Source organism: Boleophthalmus pectinirostris, unplaced genomic scaffold (genome assembly GCF_026225935.1).
Source record: "Boleophthalmus pectinirostris isolate CB_2022bp ecotype Guang Dong unplaced genomic scaffold, ASM2622593v1 HiC_scaffold_5, whole genome shotgun sequence".
Taxonomy (NCBI): domain Eukaryota; kingdom Metazoa; phylum Chordata; class Actinopteri; order Gobiiformes; family Gobiidae; genus Boleophthalmus; species Boleophthalmus pectinirostris.
The window spans coordinates 30,662,152-30,687,367 of record NW_026571404.1 but is presented as its reverse complement, the minus strand read 5'-3'; the positions used below and the strand labels follow the sequence as shown (position 1 = coordinate 30,687,367).

General features: G+C 38.8%; 1 protein-coding gene across 13 annotated transcripts in view; it reads left to right on the top strand.

Moving 5' to 3' along the window:
• Positions 1-25,216, top strand: part of kcnma1a (potassium large conductance calcium-activated channel, subfamily M, alpha member 1a) — a 316,984-nt gene that overhangs the window by 176,096 nt on the left and 115,672 nt on the right. For all 13 annotated transcript variants that reach the window (XM_055162655.1, XM_055162649.1, XM_055162657.1 and 10 more), the window contains exon 3: positions 19,764-19,825. In XM_055162655.1, coding sequence (XP_055018630.1) covers positions 19,764-19,825 — 62 coding nt within the window. The remainder of the gene's footprint in view (positions 1-19,763; positions 19,826-25,216) is intronic.

Below are 25,216 nucleotides of genomic sequence, written 5' to 3'. Positions count from 1 at the left end.
CATCATATTTTCAGCAATTAAATGGAATAAAAGATCACGGCCTATGTAGTTTTCTCATTTGACAATACGATATCACATTTCAGTTTTTACATCCCTAATCAATATCTGTTAATCTTTTCTTTGATGACTTTAGTTTTTGCAAGCCAATTTCTATGTCACAGTCTTATTCCTGGTCCTTTAAGGTCTAGCGCAAACCATACAGTATTCTAAGTAACCATTTTATTTGGCCCATTCAGGTAAAACCTCAAGGCTGTTTTTTTTTTAATCACAAATGAAATTGAACACTTTATTTACAAATACCCTCTTCCTCCACAATAGAGCATTGTAGTTTGTATTGAACCATCACAAACTCTATTAGAAATCCCATTTGCCATTTCCCTGTTCTTTCAATAGCCAGCCTGAATTTCTGTGACGTGGGTGTCTGCAGAATGGTTGATAGAGATCTTGTTTTTGAAGGACAGGTCGGTGCCTTTTCAACACTATTCCCTATTCACTTCTCAGTACCTCAGCGGCCTTGGACCACCACACAAAAGCTTCAGGCCGTGGGCGGAAAAGAAGACCAAGATGGCTCTGAAAAGACTTTTGTGTGCGATCTAGTTCAGCCTTTCAGACAATAAATAACCTCAAAGGCCCTGTACCCAATTTGAACCACTAGTGAAAAACATGTGAACTGTTAGCCCAGCGTATGTAGTTCCTTCTCTAACCTGGATGTTTAACTATGTCATACAAACAACTGTCTCGTAGTAACAGGCAGTCGTTTAAGGATGGTTCTCATAAAACTCCAGTCATTTGCACCGTGACATAAGAACTGTCTGACTTTTGAACTGTAGTCCCCACCCACTTAGTCCTCAAATCATCATAAACAACAGATAGTAACATGGAAATAGCGTTAACTGTTATCGCCATCCACCTTTTCTCTTCCCTTACCTACTCTGAAGTATGACAAACAACTATCCATTTGCTCTCTCTCTCTGATATAGACTTTTTTCACAGCGGTTGGAAGTGCCCCGCTTTAGGTTTGCGGAATTCCGGGTTCATGGTTTTCTACGGCAAAATATATGTCTCGCATATTCTCCATGAGCTTCATAAATCTCCAAATCTTCAACCAACAGGTCCACAAAGGATAAACATTCTTCTGTGCAGAATTGATCCACAACTATCAATGTAAGAAAGACGAAAGCTTAAAGGCGAACAACGACTACTGAGCAAAACTAATGTTATGGTGTACTAGACATGCACAAATCTATATATCTATGCTAATATCAAAATCATGAAATCGACTTTTAAGTTTAATTGTAGAATCAGTCTGAGTTAACAAGTTACTTATGTTTTATTCATGACCATAATGTTAGTTTTACTCAGTAGTTCACTAATGCTAGTTGTTCAACTTTCGTCTTTCTTACCTTGATAATTGTAATGTATGTAATTATAATAATTTGCCTAGCCTTTGTGGCCCTTGTTGGTTGAAGATTTGGAGATGGGGCAGGCAGATTTATGAAGCTGGTGGAGAGTAGGCGAGACATTTCCACAAACATTTTGCCATGAAAACCATTAACCGTAAGTTCTGCAAATTTACAGCTGGGCACTTCCGGCCGTTGTGAAAAAGGTCTGTTGAACTATGAAAAACAAACAGCTGTCTTATGTTTGAACTGTAAGCGCCTACCACTTCCTTTCCTTTTTGAACTATGAAGTACAAACAAGTATCTGGGAAAATCACAGGCACTTGTTTCCACTTGCCTCTCATCAAACTCTGTCCATGTAGGTCATTGTCTCATTATTGCAAGTATATGAATATAGTAATGAAAACAATCATGTCCATGGTGGATTATTCTGTGTGGTTTCTTTCCAACAAAATATCTTTTAAATTACAAAGGCAGATCAAATACATAGGTAAAAAAATTCTGTGAAATCACTTTTACATTAAGCAGCGTTTTAATGGACTATTACCTGAACTAGATGAAATACTATTCCGGCACAGACCCTTTAATAAGCTAGATAGACTTGTTTTGCCCGTTCTAATTCATAATTTGCCTGTCGGTAGATGAATCAAATTGGCACAGCTCCCAGGCAGCCAAACCGGTTTAATAAACGCTTTGGCTTGGAACAACTTTTTTGATGGAAGATGGGAAATTTCTATGGAGGATTTTTCAGGGGGTGGAAATTGTAATGTGAGTGGCAATTTGTATTCATGACCTTGAAAAGTCAACAAAGGCTTAGCACTTGATTATCTCTGAGCCAGGCCAAAAATTCAAATTCTTTTTCCAACACAGAAAGTTAAATGAGTTTGGTGTTTTGTGGATGTGAGTTGGACTTTTAAAATGGAACGAATGGTTGAACAAAATGTGCATGGAAACTGGATGGACCATTGTTGTAGTTGCTGGATATTGCTACTGGATGATTGCAGTACAGAAACAGCACAGCATACATTTTTGGGGGAATAAAGTATAGTGAAGTGGAATTCTAAATTGGCTCTCCAAAATAGAATTGTATGAACCATTATATCTAGTTGAGTTGGTTTTGAGTCTATGGCCTAGAGTCTGCTCCATGGCGGCTGTGGCTATTATAACTGTAAGACTGTCCAAAGTAACAAAAATCAGATATTAATTGATGCCAAAACTTATATCAAAACTATATACTCATTTGTACAGGTATTGATACTGAAAAAAAATCACATTTACAGGCCACAATTTGAGCATTCCTGTATGTTTTAGTATGATTTTGAGCTTTGTCATAATGAATATAAGACCTCATGCTAAGATAAAGAAAGTACTATTATTTTGAATATGAAATTTGCATTCTGTTGTAAAAAAAAAAAAAAGTAAAATTTTGTATCTTTATAGTGGTATCATAATTGGTATCGAGTATTGAATCAATTCCTTAGTGTTAAAGTTTGAAATTTTAGTATCATGACAACACTAACTAACTGACCAACTCTGAATATCCATACAGATGATATACCATATTTTCGAACTAGTTGCTCCGGAGTATAAGTTGCACCAGCCAAAAAAATAAGAAGAAAAAAACATATAAGTCACACCAGACTATAAGTAAGTTGTCACAAGTTTCTTGCTCACTCCAAACTTTCTTTTTGCTGCTCGATTACCATTTTCAGCTGCATATTTCACTACTAGCAGCTTGTAATCTGTAAAATATGATTTTCTTTTTGGGAATATTTGTGTTCAGTCTTCTTAGTTGTCTTTATAACTTTGTTTAAATTTAAAATTTTCAGTGGTACAGAAATAATGGTGCGATCAACTGACGTGATACCAGACAGGACAGCGGCTTTTTCTGCAGGAGACCTATGCAGTAGAGCGCAAAGTGCCAGTGGTGTAGAAGTAATAGGAGTAGCAGATACTGGCACACAAGACTAGAGCCTCTCATGGCTGTCAGTGTGAAAATTATAATATATAAGTTGCACTGTAGTATAAGTTGCAGGACCACCCAAACCATGAAAAAAAGTGTGACTTAAGTAGTCTGAAAAATATGGTAACATATACTTTGCAGTATGTAAGTTTTCTGGTGGAAAATCTAAAACTTCTTTTCATGTTCCATAGAAACTTATCTCTACGGTGACAAGCAGGTAACACCACTTAACCAGGTACTTAGCAATTATATCTGTATCTGAATGAATGATCAATTAGTTTTAAACCCCATTGTGAAATCGTACGATGGCAGTCTGACGCCTTTACATAAGACATTTCACTGAATGTTCAGTTGGTGTCTTTTAATTAAGGCATTTCTCATTGCTGTCACTTCCTTACAGTTACACATGGCCATTATGTAGACATATGATGTAATAGTGCACATTGCATAATTAATGAGTGAGTTTGACATCTCATTCACCTATAGAAAGTGAATGTGATAGGCTGACAATCAAGACATACTTCCAAGTCACATCCCATCGCAGAGCCAAGAAAACTGGGCTACACTAAATATATGAACTGTCAAACTAACATTGTTTACATTGTATTTTTGTGTATTTCTCTCTTGTTGGTATGCAGGTCTTGTTTTCCTGACACATCATACGTCTGTGTCTGCTTGTGGCCCCTCTGTCATTGGAGTAGCAGTGAAAGCAGAGCTCACATTATCGGCTGATGTATGGATGTACGCCATTAAAGTTTAACGCGCTTCTCGTTTGTTGAAATTCCCTTTGAGTGACATTTGGGTTTGCTTGACATCTGCGTAGACATGCGATTCCCCTATTCGGACTCACTGTATAGGCTACTTTCCTTCATCTATAGCGTACATATGGGGAGGATTAAACGCCACTTTTTTGCTCGGAGAGAACATTTGGCTTGATGCTAGCTTGGCTCTAGACCTTGTGAAATCCCTTGGCGAAAGCTTCACAGTGGTCTTGCTTGGTCCATGCGTTTTTGCCACTTCAGCGAGCCAGCCTGGATTAATGGCCGGGCTTATCCGAATGCCGCACAGTCCTTAAAGGCATTGTTGTCCTCCCCTTTAAAGGATTCCCGCTCATGTAATCTTGGGGAACCCGCGCTTCTTAGAAAGTGCTATTTTCGGTGTTTGGCAGAGAGAAAAAATATTGTCACTACATGGCGTCGGGGTATGTGTTTGATGTGGACTGCTCGAAGGTCTGTAACAGTAATGGATGGAAACGAGAGCAGAGTGGGGTTTTTGTCCCCAGGCATACTGTGTTAATAATATTTCAGAGCGTATAGTTGGGTTTTGACGAATTTAACGAAAATAGCTCAGATTTAAGTCTCCACCTGCCTTGAATGTGGTTAGTGATGTGGATATGAGCAGCAGGAGTTCCTAAATGCTGTTTTATAATGTTGTGACTTTAACACCCTTAACTTTAATATTTTGAGCTTATATTTGAGGACTTAACATTCATAGTATATATAGCTAAACGTCTTAACTTTAATCTTATAGCATTCTAGTATTTTTAATGGAGTACCAACACTGCTGTTTACTATGTTCAGTTAAAAGTGGTGGAGGGTCACTTAACATATTTAGATCACCATGCTACCTTTAATTGTTTAGAAAAGGCTATGTTCACCAAATAACAACATTTTAACATATTAAGTTTCACTTTTGATTTTTGATGTTTTGCTCTCAGCGCAAAGTCACTCCCCCTTCATAGCGTTATCCCAACACAATCAGTGTGAATGCCGCTAATGAAACTACTGCACATCACACCAGGATTGTCAAGTTGCTGCATTTTTGTCATGGTTATGTGTACCATATTTTTCGGACTATAAGACGCACTTAAAATTCCTTTCATTTTCTCAAAAATCGAGAGTGAGTCTTATAATCTGATGCACCTTATGTATTATTTCTGGTTGTGCTTACTGACCTTGAACTGATTTTATGTGGTACATGGCGCTCAAAAATCTGTCAAAATGTTTTAGTATGACTTTGGTAAGCTATGAAGTCACACCACTTGATGGATTGTCTGAGCATTACAGCTACCGTAGTCAGGAGCTTCGTGAAGTCCAACAGAGTCCGACAGAAGCTGACCAAATCAGCACACATGAATCGAGCCGTGTTTTTTTCAGAGCTTATAGTTTTGCAAATTAGCTATCTGGTTTTAAGTTTTGTTTCTGTAAAATGTAAACGAATGTGCGCAAAGCTGCATTAAAAACATTATTACTCAATGTATATTTAAGTCGTCCTCGCAGGAAATAAAAAACAAACTTAAATTATCCACCCACATTCACAATACACATTCACCAAGAATTACGCCACCATCTGCCAATGGATCGTGGATGCCTGGGCTAAGGGAATCAATCTCAAATGTTGTCTATTTGTTTGTCGCTTAATGCGCCTTATAATCTGGTGCACCTTATGTATAAAAATAGACAAGAGAATTCAACATTATTAATATTGCGCCTTAAGTCTGGTGTGCCTTATAGTCCAAAAAATACGTTATTTATGGAGAACTGTCATGTGAGAGTGTGGGTGACGGCTTGTGGGTTGAGGATTGCATTGAAGCATAAAGCCAACCATAAGAAGGGTTTGAATAGGGCCTGGGAGAGCTCGCTATAATACTCAATCATGCATGGATGACATCTCAAACCAGGCATGTTTTTGATGAGGGAATGTTTAACATGGTAGAAAACAAAAAAAGTACAAAATATTATTGTTGGACACTGAGCAAGCAACTCTAGCAAGCGAAGCTATGAAATAATAATAGTCTTTGTTAAAATATTATGAACCTATTCCCATTCCAACCACATCCCTAACTGCATTCTCTGCTGGGGGTCACCGCTCCATCTTTCTATAATGAATCCCCATGCGACAATAAGCATCAAATATTAACACACCTTTGTAGATTCCATCAGACTCGAATTTGACTGCGGTATTTCCACTTTGTTGTGCTCCACGCCCTTCTCCTGACCTTGTTTTGTTTTCGTCTCTCGGTCCATGTGGCTGACAGTCTGCCAAGCCCGTGCCGCATCCAAATCACCTTAACTTGTTTTGAAACCAGAGATGCCACTGTTGCCTGTTACGGATTTCAATATATCTTTGCATAAAACAATTATTATGCGTGGTTGGCGAGCTATGAATAAGTCATAGGTCGAAGCCGAAAAGAATAGGCTATTACCAGCTGGGAGTCCACGTCTAATGTATTACCAAGTGTATTGCTTCATCGAGAGTCAAATGCTTATTTTTCAAGCTGATAAGATCAAAATGCGGATTCGACAAAAGAAATTTGTTGTGTGTTTTGAACTGATCACAATGTTATGACATTGCGTATTTGCCCTCAGTGAAATTGAAGTAAATGAGCAAAATAGAAAGAGCTACCTCATAAGCAGGGGTGCAGCACCAAATTCTGGGCCATGGGTACAAATCATTTTGGTCGGCCCACACTACATGAAAATGGACATTACAGACTTTGTGAGGGGCCACTCCTTGCACTGGGCCGTGGGTAAACAGTACCTTCTAAGAGTGGCATGATACATTTTGTTATGGATTATGCATTTAACTTTGCAATAACTTCAGTGTTTTCCTTTAATCGTGGAGACTATGGTGCCCTAACCTGATTGATCAGCTGGTTTCACTTCATGGAAAATTACCTCATTAGCATTAGGATTTGTTCGCTCAACGGTAGACGGGTACTTTTTTATTTAACCAATCACTGCTATTTGGTTGTGACATATGTAATGCGTCAAATCCCATAGGAAGAAGGGCAATAACGTCTTTTCCCTTGATAAAATTCGCCAAACATTCTCTTTGTTCCGGCTTTAAATCCTCGATCTCGGGAATCATTGCCAACACAGAATGTATGGCTTCATGTACATCCATCTCAACTGCTTTGTTTACTGTTGTGCTGTACCACAAAAGTTACCCAGACATGCGCTTGAGTTTGACGTCTTGGCTTCACAGCTCTTCACTGACTGGCTGGTCTTCAACTTCTGGGGTTCTTGCAAACCGTCTAGTGTATTCCTGACCTAGTCGCTGGAGAGAAATGAAATTCAGCGGAGGCACTAGGTGAGGCCAGCCTGGTTAATGATGCCACCCATAGTCTAAAAAAAGCTGAGCAAATAAATGGTAAAACAAAATATACTTTATGCTTGTAGTGTTATCACAAACATAAAAATACCTGTTTTAAGCTGTAATCAGTGATTTTTGATCAGTAGAAGCAATAAGTGACATTTATATACCAACATTTTGTATTAAATAAAATGATTAAAATATGGATTGCTTATGCCGCCAAAGTCTTATAAACATGTGGGAAACACTGAATGTTGAGCTGAATTTAAGGTATTCACAGTTGAGGAAACCTATACTCTTTAAGACATTCTCATATCCTTCATTAGCAAGTAAGGTAAAGTGGCTTGCCCAAGGACACAACACCAGTATGTGATGCAAATGAGTCATAATCAAACTTTCAGCCCTTCTATTAGTGAGTGAACATCGACTGAGCCACCCAGTATTCATGAATGTCGTGTTGGCTAACCACCACTTATCAGTCTGCCTTCAGCTATCAGCCCTGTCCCTTATAATTGCCTTCATGAGTGCGCATATATAACACCGACACATGTTCAGAGGCATGTGGCTTTGACCTGGACACATGGCCTTAATTTGAAGTGATTATTTAGTCACCGTCAGTACACATCACCTTTCCGTTAGCTTCGTCCCTACAAAGTGTGCCTGAAAAATGGCCAAGCTTATAACCCTAAAGAGGTCGCCCAGGTTAATGCCAGACTAGGTTACTTTAGTTACTTTGTGAATTTAAAGGTACACGGTGTAACTTTTTGACTAGGGGTCTGTTGCCTGTTTGTTTCTATGGATATGCTCTGCCTGGAGTGTTCAACAGTATGACATTAAACAGCTCTACCTTACATTTATTCAATTACAGGTGGTTTTACTGTTCAAAAATACCAAGAAAAACAGGCATTGTGACTGTGAGCAGGGTTGCCTCTCCACAGATCTGACCTGTAACTTGGTTTGGCTTGGTCTCCGTGAATACAGAAAGGTTTCATACCATAAATACCCAGGATTTAACGGACCCTCCACCCGAAAAGTTATACAGTGCACCTTTTAAGAACCAAGTCTGGACTAAAAAATGACAAAAATCATTATCCAGAGCTGGACTCTAACAAGACTTAGATCAGGTTTAACCCAGGACGTTAAATGAGCCAATCAAAAATCATGCTTTAAAGATTAAACCATGACTAAACCAGGTCTGAACCAGAACTATATTCTGACTATGTTAACTTGGTCTAGATAATGACTATTTTGTGTTCATCAAATCTGAACTTGACAAGAACTAAACCAAGACTTAAAAAGGAACAAACCAAGTCTACATGCACATGCGCTAAACTGGGATTGGACCCGGACTAAATAAGGTCTAAACCAGAATTATCCCATGATTGAACCAGGGTCAATAAATTACTAAGATAGTTGTTTGCTAAATCAGGTCTAAACCAGAACTAAAGAAGAACTAAAACAACAACACCAAACTAGCTCTACACTTGAACTAAACCGGGTCTAAAATAGATGTCAAAACAACAGAGCCTACGTCAGTTAGCTTGTGATCCTTGTTTTGTAACTTCAGACTCTCTTCCACTCCCACTTGAAATGACTTCCTGGATGAGCTCTTGAATTCTCCGCCCACCTGTCGCGCATGTGTGTTTATCCATGTACCTTCGTGTTATTATGTGTTTACAATTTGTACGGTTATATTGACGTCTAATTGTGGCATAAGCGTGATTTTTCAAGCGTCCCATTACTTCAACTTTTTTTTTTCATTGTTGGGGTAGCGGCACTTTACGATTTTTCCGACATGAATAATATTCAAGTGATCCCATATATCATACGATGCTTGGGCCGGTGTTTGATCAGAGAATACCACATAGGATATCAGACAGTGGGAAAATGTCCTAAGTAATCGCCGTGGGAAACAGTCATGCATTTTAAACAAGAGCATAGGCAGCCATTGGGAAAATATCTTATCTAAAATGGAAGCTGCATGGGCCCTTTGTGCTTCTTTCGTTTCGTTATGTAGGCTATATGCACAGAACACCGTAGAACAGACACCGTATAGTCTAAATAAACAGCCAATCGAGTTCCTTGCGCCAGCTCAGTCAGATGACACGCAGGCCAAAACACACATTTGGCTACCTACGTATGACGATTAAACCCGATTGTATACGCATTAGGCCCCTATTTCTTTTGGCCAAATCAATTCCATCTAGGTGGCTGCTGGCCAAGCTTGGCTACTCACTGCAATCTGGACACTCCACCACACCGCTACAGAACAGATAAGAAACTTTGCCTGCAACTCCGTGGTAGGACGTAAAAGGGAGATATTAGGCTGAGGGCAACGGTCACCTGATTCATCAACTGGTTACAATCCGTGGAAACCGTCAGACCTCGCAGCATTAGGATTCATTAGCTCGACAGTAGGCGGGTACTTTTATTATTTAATCAGTCGCTATTTGGTCCTGACGTATGTTATGCGACAAATCTCGTAGGAAGAAGGGCAATAACGTCTTTCTCCCTGATAAAATTCACCAAACATTCTCTGTGTTCCGGCTTTAAATCTTTGATCTCAGGAATCGTTGCCAACACAGGATGTATGACTTCCTCTACGTCCATCTTGACCGCTTTGTTTACTGTTACTGTACCACAAAAGGGACCCAGGCAGGTGCTTGAGTTTGACGTCATGGCTTCACAGCTCTTCGCTGATTGCCCGATGCGCGATCTACAACTTCTGGGGTTCTTGCAAATTGTCTAGTATATTCCGATTCCTCACCCAGTCGCTGGAGAGAAATGAGATTGAGCCTGACTAGGGCAACGGGGCTGTAAGCATATGTTTAGACCTAAGGATGTCTGTCTATATGACATGTCGGAATAGCGATACTAAAAAGTGTCGGAAAACCGGCACGTCAAAGTAGAGGCATGTTGTAATACGGGCATGTCTAAATCAAGACATGTTGGAATGAAGGGATGTTGGAATAGGTGATGGATCCCAATTCACACTGTGCAAGAATCCTGTTATTAAGATTAGATCGTGCACAAAACTGGGATTAAACCAGGACTAGATCAGGTTTGAACCAGGATTATCCCATGATCGAACCATTAATGAATTACTAACATGGACTAAAAGGACTAAAAGAATTACACCAAACTAGCTCTACACTTGGACTAAACCTGGTCTAAAGATAGATAGATGTCAAAACAACAGAGGCTCCCTTCCACTTCCGCTTTAAACGACTTCCTGGATGAGCGCTTGAATTCTCCGCCCGCCTGTCCCGCACGTGTGTTTATACATGTACCTCTGTGTTATTATGTGTTTACAATTCGTACGGTGTCACTCTAGAAGCGCCACCTTTTGCTAGCATGCGGCGCTGGAACCCGAGCCCGTTGCTACACACTGGGGCCACACTTCCCCCGTCTTCCAAGTATGTCTGCTAAAGTGTGCCTCGGAAAGCATGCCACCCATTTAGCTTAGCGCCTTAAATATAGCTCGGGGCACACCTCTGTAAACCTGCACGGCTATTAGGGTGGAGACACAGACATCAACCGCACCGGCTGTGGGCGTGTGACAGGAGAATGTTCCAGACTGCTTATAACGTTGGGTAGGGCCGCAAGATATATCACAGTCAAATCGAAGTCGTAATTTGAGTAGTCGCACTTAGCAAATAGAGACATCATTTTCTTTGCAAGTAACAAATTATCCCGTCTGATTATGTAAAAAACTGTTAACTCTGTAGTTTACACTTCTACAAACATTAATATGATTCTTTATAAGTTAAGCAGTTCATATTTCCATCTTCTCTCAAATGAAAATCCCTCATGCTCACTTCCAGTTTAGAATGCAGCAACTAGCAAATTATCTACGTTCATTATTATATACAGTCTATGATTAAAACATACATTGCTGTGTGTTGAGTAGGACTGGGTGTCATTTAAGAAGCATACGCATATGAAATAGCATACGCTTTTCGATACAGTGAGACTCTGATTCAATACGATTCAATGCGATATACACTATGGGTCAAAAGTTTTAGAACAGCACAGGTTTTTCAGTTTTTTACTGTTTACTGTTTACTGTTGACCAAAATGTATTCTAAACTTTTGGTTCATGATAGGGATGGGCATTCGATGAAATTTTCTTAATCGATCGTCGGAAGAATTAACGATCGATTATCGATTAATCATTAACGTTTTTATATTAAAATGATCATCATTATTATTACTATCTGCACTACTAATCTGCATAAATAAATTCAACTTTACGACATATAAACCGTAACGGCTCTAGAGCCACAATAATCCGTTTGACATTATAATGTGTTTAATTCAGTTTTGCGCAACTCTCACAGAAACGAAACTTAAAACCGCATCGCTAATTTGCAAACTAAGCGAAGATAAAACTACAGCTCTTGTGTCGCTAATACGGTCAATTTCTGTCGGATTAAAAGACATGATTCAGTGGAATACAGGTTAGTGTGACCATATTTGCGTTTGTCAAAACCAGGACACCGTGGGAGGTTGGGACTCGTCATCGACATTGCGCGACTCTCACCTGGTAAAGCTTTTTCCCACTGGACACCGAAACATATGTGCTGCTTTGTACACTGTGCACATGGACTCACACTTGTCCCGAACGCAACAGAAAGCGTGGAATTTCTTGTACAAATCATCGTTAAATACACATTTGTGCTTCGGTACGTTGCAGACTGACCGACTGTTTGTGTCTCGCTCCTTCTGAGTGCAGAGAGACACATGTACGGACCTGTTTGGTCATACTACGCACAACAATCTACATTCGGTTTGTCGATTAAAATTAACGTAATCGATGAAATTCTTAATGATCAATTATCGATTAATCGATTAATCATGCCCATCCCTAGTTCATGAAAATAGACCACCTTTGGCAGATATAACAGCTGAACACACTCGTGGCATTCTTTTTTACAATAGAAATCAAATATTCTTCAGAAATTTCTTCCCAAGTCTGTGGCAGAAGTTCCCATAACTGTGTGGCACTTGTAGGTTACTCGACTTTCACTTTCCACATTCATCACTTCCCGTTCATCACAAGTCTGGAGACTGTGCAGGCCACTCCATGTTTTCAAGTTTACCATCTTGTTCTTTTTTCCTGAGGTAGTTTTGGCAGAGCTTGGACTTGTGTTTTATATCTTTTATCTTTTTTTAACCTCTGGCTGTTCAGTTCTTACCATTGTACCATTTCAAGCTCCTCATTGGACTTGCACGACCTGAATTGCAATAAATAACTGGAAAAATTTGTGTGTTCTAAAACTTTTCACCAATACTGTATTTCGAATCAATGCGATATGGTTCAGTATAAAAAAGTCTAAATCATGGCTGTGAAAGTCTGCAAAAAAAGTCTACTAAGCCCACTACGTTTGTACAAAGTTAACATGAAAAACACCCATTTTACCCATCAAAACAGTGAAGATATCAACACAGCTGTAGCTCTTACACAAAATAATTTTGTTAAATATACCTAGAACACAGAGAAAAATCCCACACATTTGCAAAATGTGAGATTTATTAGGACAGAGATCTCCAACCTGTAACTCAGGAGTTATCAGTAGCTCTCCACCCCCTTCTAAGTAGCTCGCCAAGGAATTCCTGAATTATACATACTGTGCTAAATAACTCAAATGTGATTGATTAAATGCCTGTTTCCTTTGAAAATGTATAATTTTGATGCCTAATTTTGTACATTTTGTTAACTAAGTAATGGGTTATGTTTTATAGACGTCTAACTGTACCTGATCTTCGGCTTAACCATGGCTCTTATATTTAAAAAATTTCTAGCGACCACTAAAATTAGTGGCTCGTTTTGCAAAAAGTTACAAAAGGAAAAAAGAAAAAAAGGTTGGAGACCCCTGTATTAGGACATACAATGTTTCGGCACTAGACTTTCATCAGGCAGCCCACAACATCAATTCTGTTTTATCAAATTATCAAATTATTTATCAAACGACACGATAGATCGATATTTCAATATTCTTGCACACCCCTAGTGTTGAGTTCCGTCTTGTTCATCATCTTCATAAAAAGTGCAAATTAGCAAAGTAGGCTAAACTAGCAAATGTTTTTTACCCATGCACAGTCATCACACATGTAGGAAAGTATAGTTTTTTTGTAATTTGCAAATGTAATCTGCAAGGGAAACATGGATTAACTACCAAAATTATTAGTTTTAAATCAGTAAATCAGTTTTTGGTCAATTTTGAGCTTTCAGTTTTTAGATTAAAAAAACATCTTTTATAATTATGTGAAAAGACATTTGGTCAGATGTGACGTTGACTCCCATAATATCTGCATGGCATTATCTTTTACTTTACATTTTAGATAGGCCTTTGACTCAATGAACAAATGCACGTATATCGTCTGTAGCAGGATCCACAATTCCCCTATTCCCCCTCCTGCTCTCTCCGTGTAACATGCACTCCGAGATTCGCAGTTAGCGTTGCCTGTCTCTTGTTGGGACTTGACAGCTCTCATGGATATTGTTAGCGTGGCGTTAGGAGAGTTTGCGGGAGGGCACGGGGGTGGATGGTGCACCGGGTTTCACACTCCAATAACTGGGTCAGGCTCCCATCTCCTCAGCCTCCATGTGGGATGTTCATGATCGCTGGTGCCTTCATCTTCTATGGCTTTATCGCAGTGTGCTTCAGTGTGTCTTTGCGGTTTCACCCTCTCTTTAACATTTGATGGGCTGGTTATTATACTGATAGCATGTAGGAGAAAAGAAGAATAAGATGAAACAGTGATTCTTGAACCTTTTATACCAATACCAAGCCTGAACCAAGACCTAATGAGGAGGTATTATGCCAAATGCACTTTTTGGAGTTTTTTACCATGTTACAACATTGTCTTGTCATCAAAAACACGTGTTATTATATATCATCCATGCATGTTTGAGTAATTTAGTATCTCTTTGGGCCCTATTTGAGCCCTTCTTATGGTTAGCAGTATGTTCCAACCCAAGCTCAGCCCGCAAGCCTATGTCACCCATGCTCTCTGAAGGCAATTTTCCATTAAAATACAAAAAGAATACACTAAAACTTTACAAATCTGATGCGTTGTGCAGTACTTTTGCTCAATGAAATGCATGCCGATGGTAATGCCGACTTATAATAGAGAGAAAAGCAAGGGGGCACAAAAGCAAAAGTCAAACTTATAAAACAGTAGTATGTTGTTTATGGCAGATATAGCGTTTTCAAAACAATAAAAGATAACATGGTGATCTAAATATGTTATGTGTTAGCAGTTAATACCCTATAGCAATGTAATACCCTGTCTTTAACCAGGGCTACAGTGATTTTAACCAAGCAAAGAATTAAGAATTGTTTTGCAATGATGTACTAATAAATCTGGTTACACCACATGACTTTATTTTCAGACAAAGTGAAAATTGAATGAGTCAAACATTAAAATTCACATAAAACAATCAATATTTTTGTGCACAGTTTGACCTAAAGTCCTCTGCTTAACTGTTAGTTTTTTGAGAAATAATAGCAAAATATTTTTAATTTATTTGTTTGTAGCCCTTTCCTTCAGTAGCCTTCATGGGTCAAGAACATTACGTAAGCTGGGCAATAGAAATGAGTCTCCAGGTTACACTAATGGACAGAAACTAACATTAAAATACCATTATCCATAATACATAATATGACTATCTTTTAATGCAGTGTTTATTACAATATTCTGAATGACCACTTAGGGATTATAGTGGCAAAAATGGCACTAGGTAGTTGTCTCAGCAGGATTTTCTAGATTCTATGGTAAGCTTTATTGTCAACGAAAATGAGTCCTCTGCATTCGACCCATATTTCAAACCAAGTCGCTTTCAAACTCAGAAGGCGACCATTGGTGGTTTTCATATACTAGATTGTGATGATGAATTTCCCTATCGATTACATTGTACTTTGCCATGAAATATCCAAAATGAGACCCAAGAACTTGCTATATTACGATAAAATTAACAATTAACAATATTACTTTTATCCCCCCATCATAATATTCTGTTGGCCAATAACTACTATCTTTGAATCTGAATTCAATTTGCCAATAGACAGTTATGATGGTATGATGTCACCTACCATCACCTAAAAATTGGTCCAGTATCTTTGTCTGGACTACATAGTTGGAGGATTGTGCATGTTAAGGTTGATGACTGAAAGCTACCTGCTTGTTTCCATGGAGATGTTTTTGCTTTGACTGGAAGATTCCACAATATGACTTTTAACTGATCTTTCACGCATTTATTGAACTACGAATGTTCTTGCAAACATACCTTCTCACTAGGGCTGGGTATCATTCAGAAGTTGCCGATACGATACATACCTTGATGTAGGGGCCACGATACAATACATATCTTGATACAATCCACTTTCGATTTGATGCGATATATTTCAAATCAATTTGATACGGTTCAATAAAAAATAAAGGCTAAATCATGGCTGTGGTACTAAAAGTCTTAAGGTTAAACCACTTCTTGTGCAAAGTTCATATGAAACACAAACCTTTTAATCCTGAAAAAAGTGAAAATGTCAAATCTGTCTCATAAACAAGTCTTTCTTTTAAACAAGCAACAAAACTGTAGCGCTGTAACAAAATAATTTAGTAAAATATACCAAAAAAACACTCTCTGCGATATATCGACACAGCAGCCCGCGATATCGATACTGTATCATCACATTAAACAATACATTCTATCAATATTTCGATATGTTCGCACATCTCTACTTCTCACTGTCATTTTGGTCACCTCTCCACAGATCTAACCTGTAACATGGCCTTGAGGTGTAACCTGCTTGTCTCCATGGAAATGTATAAGTTTAATATCATACTGTGGAACATTCCCCCCCAAAAAAATCATATCTCTATGGCGACAAACATCTGGCAAACCTTCCATCAGAATGTCAACAAGGATCTGGCAAACCTTCCATCAGAAAAGTTTCGTATTGCACCTTTAACAGGACTCCTACACTTTACACATTTCCACTCTCCTCACAAACTTTAATCTGAAAATGTTATCATGCTTGACCAGTGTGGATCAAATATTTCCTGAAAGACCTTCTTTCCCCCTCATCGGGACAAATTATCTTTTAGCTCTTTGTTTGTCCCATCATTATCGTATACCGCCGCTATCGACTCCCATTGGCACCCCATCATCTTCCCTTTGAAATATCCGCCATTAAAGATAGAAGGCGAGGGGGGAGTTTACTTATTACCCCAGACACAATGCTTCGGATCAATGCTTCGGTACGTAGCATGAAAGTAATCAAGCCAGCAGTATCAATAATAGACGGGACAATCGGGGTAGATGGGGCTCCTGTATTGTGCTGTTTGTGAATGGGAGAGTGGATTGCAAAGAGGTAGTCATTGTGCCCGGGTACGTTTCTCAGCTGTCATGGAGATTACCGCGGCGGCAATGATGGGAGTAGTTGTATGACGATAATGGAGGAATGGTTGACTGCGTTTGTGAATGATGAGGCCAGATGTTGAGAGTGGAACATTTAGTAGTGTAAGATAAGAAATGTGAGGTTCGAAGGGAGACTCTTCAAATTTGAAATCGTGAACATGACTTACAAAGCTGTTCGCTCACTAATTAAGGGGGAGTTGGTACGAACCTTGCCTATGTAGTTGTTGTTGTGTCTGTAAGCAAGACATTTCACCCTCATTATCCATTTGATTTTGTGCTAAAACTGTTGCAGCGTAACTCAGCTAAGTCAGTACATTTTTACAACTTCTATTTTTGTTTAGTGCTCATATTTTTGTAAGTAGTATTGCTATCCCTGGGTTTCTGAGTGCTGAAAAATTTGCACTGTTGCCAGTGATGAACAATTCATAACATATTATATTTGTTCAATGGAGAAAAAGTACTCAAAATGGCAGCTACAAAGAGGAAGCTAAAATAGATGTTGTTATTGCAAAAGCAGCATAGAAGTAGTGTACTAATAGCAGAGGTAGTAGTAGGTAGGTTGTAGTAGTATGTAGTAGTATGTATTAGTAATAGGAGTGGTAGGAGTAGTACTACTAATATTTAGCAGTAATAGTAGCAGTAGTAGTAGTTCTAGTAGTTGTCATAGTAAGTAGTAATAGCAGTGTAAACTATAGTAGAAGTAATGGTAGAAGAAACAGAACAGGAAGTAGTAGCTTTAAGTAGTTGTATTAATGGTTGTAGTAGTACAAAGTACTGTATTTTTCGGACTAAATGTCACTCCAGAGTATAAGTTGCACCAGCCCAAAAATTTGTAATGAAGCAAAAAACGTATATAATTCGCACCGGACTAAAAGTCGCACTTTTTGGGGGAAATTTATTGTATAAAAACAGACGAAGAACTGACATTTCATGTTGAAAGGCAAGTTGTAATAATAACAATGGAACAGAGAACAACAGGCTGAACTGGTGTCTGGTATGTTAACATAACGTATTAAGAGTTTAGATAACATAACATAAACAGTATAACATAAGTTTACCAAACTTTCCATCTCTCTCCAAATCACTAAATCCATTGAATTCTTCTTCCTCAGTGTCACTTCTGAGCAACTCCACAACCTCTGGTAAAAATCTCGACAGGATGCTTTCAGTTGTCACTGAAGTCACTGCTTTGTTGATCCATTCAGTGACTTCCAGGAAAGTTGCATGGCACATCCTCCCAGTTGTCACAAGTTTTTGCTCACTCCAAACTTTCTTTCTGCTACTCGATTACTGTTTTCGGCTGTAGTAGTATTAACTTGCAATATATAATAGTCATAGAAGGTAGTAGTAGTAATGTAAGTAGTAGTATAAACATGCCTATCTATTCCATGTTTGTCTTCACCGCCTCACCTCACTTCACCTTGGCACTCCTCTTGTCTATAGTTACTGAAACATTATCTGCGGCAGAGGGAGCCGTGTAGGTCACTCTGCACAATGCACACTTTGAAGCAGGCTTGAATGTAGTCGACTAGCACCCGTCAACACTTGATAACTGCGCCCTGTAGTGAGCACTTCCTCTCTGCACACTCCACACCTTGTCACTGCTACACCCCTGCTGCCTGTAGTGGCTCCAGTCGTTCTGCTTACTAGATTTCAAGGGGCTGTAGTTTTTATAGGGCTGTCAAAAGTATCCAAAAGCAGACGCTAATCGTTACTAAAACTGGCATTGAAACTAGGCACTCATACAAGCAGGTATGGAACTAAAAAGTCACATTCACAAGAGAGCTTTAGTTTTAGAATGATCTTGAGCTGTATCAGAACAAGTACAAGAGCACACAGTAGATGTAGTATATACACATGGACCACTATGGAACCGACCTGGACCTGGACACAGATATAGCACCACGTGGTAATATAAAAGAAAATACTATGATTTAATGTTGAAAATTACATTCTGTTATCTAAATAAATGTATTATCATTGCGGTATTGCGATCAGTATTGAGTATCAGGTTCTTAGTATCGAAATCGAGTTAGAAATTTTAGTATTATAGTATATTTAGTACCTTATTACTACTAAAAAAGTTATTACTCAATTTTACAATACAGTCCTAGCATCTTAATTACTCACCATACAGCAATGTTATGGCCGTTTTTCACAACTTTCACAGATTAGAGTGGAGTTTTGCCATCACAATAATGCTACCAACAACCAGCATGCTAACAGCTGACTTCCTGAACCTCTGACGATAAAATACATTTTAATTAAGTGCATACAGCACACAACATTCTCATTTTACATAACCCTAAGAGCTTCTTTTACAATAAACCTGTACTATTTTTTCTCACTTACTTGGAAAGAAGCCTATACAGCTGTTTAAATGCATTGAATAGGCTCATTGTTAAAGGTGCATTGTGTTACTTTGTTGGTGGAGGGTCTGTCAAATGCTTTTCCTCATGGAGTTGTTATTGCTTTGTCTGGAATATTTCACAGTATGATATTAAACCTTTCTATTCACATGGAGACAAAACCAGACCAAGTTACAGGTCAAATTTGTAGAATGGCAAACCTGCTCACTGTCATAATGCTTGTTTTTCTAAGTATTTTTGAGCTATAAAACCACCTGTAGATGTTTAATATCATACTGTGGATCATTCCTGGCAGTGACATCTCCACAGAAACAAGCAGCCAACCTCTAAGTTAATTTATTTTATTTGTATATTTTTGAAGCTGCTGTGTTTGAGGCAGTTTAATTACCACCACTGTAGCCACAATTGGTTGAATAAATCATCTGGTTTCCACTGTACGCTGGCTCATTGGAAGTATTTAGGATCTGTTTTCAGTTTTGCCTGGTGTAACGTGTCCTTCTCTTCTCTTTCAGGTGGTGCTGGTGTTTGCGCTCAGCATCGGGGCCCTCGGGATTTACTTTATAGACTCCTCAGAGTAAGTAACACTGTACTGCCTTACACCTCACATACATAACATGTCAAAGGAGGGGGGAAGCACTTACGTCCTATATTACATCAAATTGATTCTTGGGAGCTTTAAGTCATGGTGTAATGTTGTTATCTCTCCAAAAACATTCCTGGAGTTGTGTTTTGTTTCATTCACGCAAGTTTGAGTAATCTTTTATTCAGTGTGATTAGTTCAGTCCAGAGCTGAAATCATCCAAATGATTCTAGTGAAAGTGTATGGAGTTTAAAAACACACTGGAGCACTTCCTGTATTACCACATGACATCACACGGTGACATCAGACTGTTTTTTGTCGTAGTCGTTTTTGTAGTAGTAGTAGTGGTGGTAGTAGTGGTAGTAGTAGTGGCAGTTGTAGTAGTGGTAGTGTTAGGCAGTAGTAGTAGTGGGAGGTAGTAGTAGTAGTAGTAGTAGTAGTAGTAGCAGTAGGTAGTAGCAGTAGTAGTAGTAGTGGTAGGTAGTAAGTAGTAGTAGGTGGCGGTAGTAGTAGTAGTAGTGGTAGGTAGGTAGTAGTAAGTAGTAGTAAGTTGTAAGTAGTAGTGGTAGGTAGTAGTAGGTAGTAGTAAGTAGTAAGTAGTAGGTGGTGGTGGTAGTAGTAGTAGTAGTAGTAGTAGTGCTAGGTAGTAGTAGTGCTAGGTAGTAGTAGGTAATAGTAAGTAGTAAGTAGTAGTAGCTGGTGGTGGTAGTAGTAGTGCTAGTAATGGTAGGTAGTAGTAGGTAGTAGTAAGTAGTAGTAATTGGTGGTAGTAGTAGTAAGTAGTAGTAGGTAGTAGTAGTAGTAGTAGTAGGTAGTAGTAGTAGTTAGTAGTAGTAGTTAGTAGTACTGGTAGTTTTAATTAATTTAAGGACAGTTTGTAAAAAGTAGTTACCAGGCCAACCACAGGTTTTGAGTAATATAGGACCTTTAACCAACTAGAACCAGATATTTACTACTTTATTTCTATTATTTACCTGTTATTGTGTGTTAAGTGCATTTGCATTATCAACATGAGCCCTTCCACCTCTGCATTATGTGGATAAAAATAGCTCGTTGCTGTCACTCTCACACACACGTGCCTCTATACATTATAATCCTACATATGTCAAAATACTAATGTGCCAGCCCACCCCCACAACTCTCAGATACACGCACATATACACACACGTACACACTACTTTTATATCTGAAGATTTGTCAATGGGTGGTCTGTGAGTTGCCATGGTAACAGCGGGAGCCCATAGTGAGGCGGGTGTGTGGAGATGTGTGCTGGCACCTTCCCAGAGACAGATTGCAGCCCTGGAATCCGTCCAGCAACCACTGCAGCCTCTGCCTAAGGTCCACCACACAGTCACTGTAATTGTTATAAGACACTGATTGTGATTAAAAAAAGAACATATAGTATGATTTTACAATATACACTGACTCTTATGCAAATGTGTTGGCTACTTTTTGTTTTTTTCTCATTGGTTCGGGCTTAGCTGCTGTAAACTACCACATATAAACAACTTGTTTTCTCGTACATTGGCCTACTGTAAAGTGACTATAATGGCTAATTACTGGACATGCATTGATATGTAAATGAGCTCTGAATAGATGTGTGAATGGTCCACATTTAATTAATTAAGGCAACACGTACACATTTTCCACTAAAGACTAATAGCGGTAGTTTGTTTACGCTGTTTACTGGCTAGAATGTCTTGCAAAATTGCCATTAGGCCGATCTACTGTCTTTAAATATGACCATAAAGAGACAGAATAACAGTAAAAGTAGCTGAAATAAACCCAATTTAACGTCCAGTTGAGCCGGTTTTATAATCAGTTGAAGATTTACAGTGAATTTTACGCCACTAAATATTTCATCTGTTATATCGCCTATCAGCATGTCCAAAGCCCGTTTTATCGGTATGATATCGTATCCCAAAATATTCATATCGGTCGGCCCTAATCTCTACATCACCAAAGCTCAAAATGCTCTGTTCCACCTTGTGATGTAATGTAGTTTTCAAGTTAACAGATACATTTTACCTTTTGTTCAGAAGAGTTTGGTAATTCCAGGGCTGAAATTATCCGAGTTCTAGATTCTAGTGAAGTCAATGGTTTAATGGAACTGTATGACTGTTCATACAGAAGATTTTGATTGGAAAGTCTGTAAATGTGTCCCCAGATACGAGTTAAACATGTTCAAATCAAATATAGCTTTTACTGATCACAATTGTAATACTACTTTTTTATTACTAAAAACATGATGGCCAAGTTTATTAATTTTGTGTTTTGGTTCTCAAGATGATCATCCGAGTCTCTGATTTGGGTTGCCAGTTCCAGTGCTGAAATCCAGTGTGTTTAAAACTAAAATGCCACTCTCTGATCTGAATGGTCACTACCTGAACCCCAGGACCCACAGAGAAACATGAATCAGTGCTAGTGGCCTCTGCAGCTCAGTGAGTGAATTCTGGAGGTTCTGAATAAGTTTTGGACAGTACGTGCATGCGCCTGTTTGTTTAAAGGTGCACTTTGGCTACGTTCAGACTGCAGGGCTTAATGCTCAATTCAGATTTTTTTGTGAAATCGTTTTTTTTTGCGAGGTCGTTCACATTTCCAATTAAATGCGACTTGTATGTGATCTTCAGTGTGAACTTTAAATGCCCCAAAAGTGTCACTCATGCGCATTGGAGGACACAATGACATCACACGCAGTGAGTGTGCTCAGTGTTTACGGAAGTCACCTAAACGCTGGGCTTGTCTCCCAAAATACGGTCCAGTTCTTGGTGAAATGGACAGGTTACACGACCACGGCTGCTTCGTTTGTTTGAGTCTGTCCACTTGGTTCTGAAAAGACCCCTCAAATTTGGCCTGAATACAGCGATCCTCCCCAATATGAATGAACTCTCTAACTCTTTTTCCGTGTAGGTGGGATGAATGCGACCTGGCCATTCAGACTGAAGTCACATGTCAAAAGATCGGATGTGTATCGGTTTTAGGACCACATATTCAAGAAGCCTGGGTTGAATTTGAAAAAGTCGGATCTGTGTCGTTCAGATTGTCATTAAAAGATCAGTAAAAACGGATGTAACTTTTTTGGTTCGTCATCAAAAATCCGATTGCTTTGCTTGAAATGTTCCTCAGTACGTCCTTAAATATGTCTTGCTATTAGTATTATTTGCTTATATAAGTATTATTTTTGCTTATATACATTCTTATCATGAGCAGTGTCGTCTCCACAAAAATGCTTTACTGTGGAACAATTTAGGCAAAGCAACATCTTTCCATGGAAACAACTAAGTGACAGCCCCTTGACTAAATTACAGTTTTTCCTGTAATATAATGTGAGTCATTTTTGTTGACAAAGAACAAATTGTGATGAATGAAGTCATAGCAGAAGTTAGATTTACGCACTTATAGTTATGGAGGTGCTTAGCTTGTGCTGTATTAATCCTTTTCATTTGAATTTATTTGCTAATATGAATTTGTCAGGAGTTTTATTTACGCTGTATGTTGACGTTTGATTGAAGCAGTGTTTATATCATACTTAGTCGTGCTGCTGGAGGTGGAAATGCTGTACCCATAAATGAGTCAGCCAGAGGACACTGCTGACTGGTCACATGTGGAAGATTTATTGAATTTAGATTTTATTTTCTACATCGCTGCATTACTAACACTGCTTGTACCTGAGATAGATTCATTTTTACTATCACGCTATGACAGCAGCAGTTCAATGCCCACTGTGCTGGCAATATGTAGTGCTGTTGTGTCACTGAGCAAGACCTTTACCTAAACTACCAATGTCTGAAAACAAGCAAAACTGAAAGTAAGCTACTTTTTACTACTACTACAACTACTATCACCTCTACTACTGCACACTCTATACACTATAGACCACTGTTTCCCAAAGACAAGAGATTTTTTTTGGGGGGGGTTGACTTGTCACAATGTGGATGTAGGTCTGCACTATACATACACATACTTTGTCCACACCTGTAAGTAGTTCATATGGTTTCATGAAAAATGTTTGAAAAATGCAAAAGATAGCTCAGTGTATTAGATTACAAGAGTGGGGGTGGGATTAAATACATTTTCCTTTTTTGGTCTAATTTTTTGTTGTGGTTATTTTCATTTCTTTTATGATTTCACTTATGTTCCATTGTATAAGAATTCAAATCTCTAGTTGCGTTCTTCATTTCTCCATGCACAGAATCTTTGCGCACTCCTGCTCCTCACTTTTTTCCCCCCTTGTTTAAAACTTGAGTACCGTATTTTTCGGACTACAAGGCGCACTTACAATCTCTTAATTTTCTGAAAAATCGACAGTGCGCCTTATAATCCGGTGTGGTTTATGTATTAATTCCGGTTGTGCTTACTGACCTTGAACCAATTTTTACATATATTCCTCTGAGTTGTGTCCTTTAGTCCAACAGAATCTGAAAGGCATCAACACACAAGGAGCGAGCCATGTGGTTTTAAGTTTCTTTTCTGTAAAGCATAAACAAATGTGCATAAAGTTGCTAATGTCTATTGACTTGGGTTGTGAAGATTTGTGACTTTTAAAATATGGGTCCTCAGAAAAAAAATACTACTACTACGTCTACCACCACTACTACTACTACTTCTACCACCACCACTACTACTTCTACTTATAATAATACCTTAGACTTACACTAGCACTTTCCAGGCTTGTCAAAACCTCTCAAAGCACTACACTGCTGTCCTTATTCTTTCACTCCACACTCTGGTGAGCGAATATTGTAGCCACAGCTGCCCTGGGACAGACTGACAGAAGCAAGGCTGCCAATCCATTCCATCAGCTCCTCCGACCACCACCAAACATTCACGCACACTCCACTTTCATACTACCTACTGTGCTTTGTGCTTCAAAGCTGTAGCATATTTTGCTTTTGAAAAATACATGCAAACGAATATTGTATCACCATTCCTTTGTACCGTATATTTGTTCAGATCTGTATTTCTCCCTATGGACCACCGGCTCACATGAATGAAAACTATAGCCCTTACAGAGTAGCCTGCAGATACGGGATGTTGAAAGGAGTCTACCCACAATGCATTGCTGCTGATAGCGTGAGCCATCTTTGAATAATGGCTATCGCGGTGCACTTTTTCACCTGGATACGCTGTCTGCGCTCTGTGGAATGATGCCCTAAGGAGAGAAAGAGAGAAAGAGCGAGAGAGTCTAAATCAGAACAAAATGGTGGTTTAGGCAACTTGATCATAAACACTATTTATTAGACAGCAGGATTATTATAGTCCCTGACAGAGGTGGAGGGATTACGCTAAATATTTTCCTCAACGTTATACTTCAAAATGATATTATTGAATAGAAGTAAAGTTCCAAGTCTGTGAGGGTGATTTGGGTGGAAGCAAGTTAAAAGG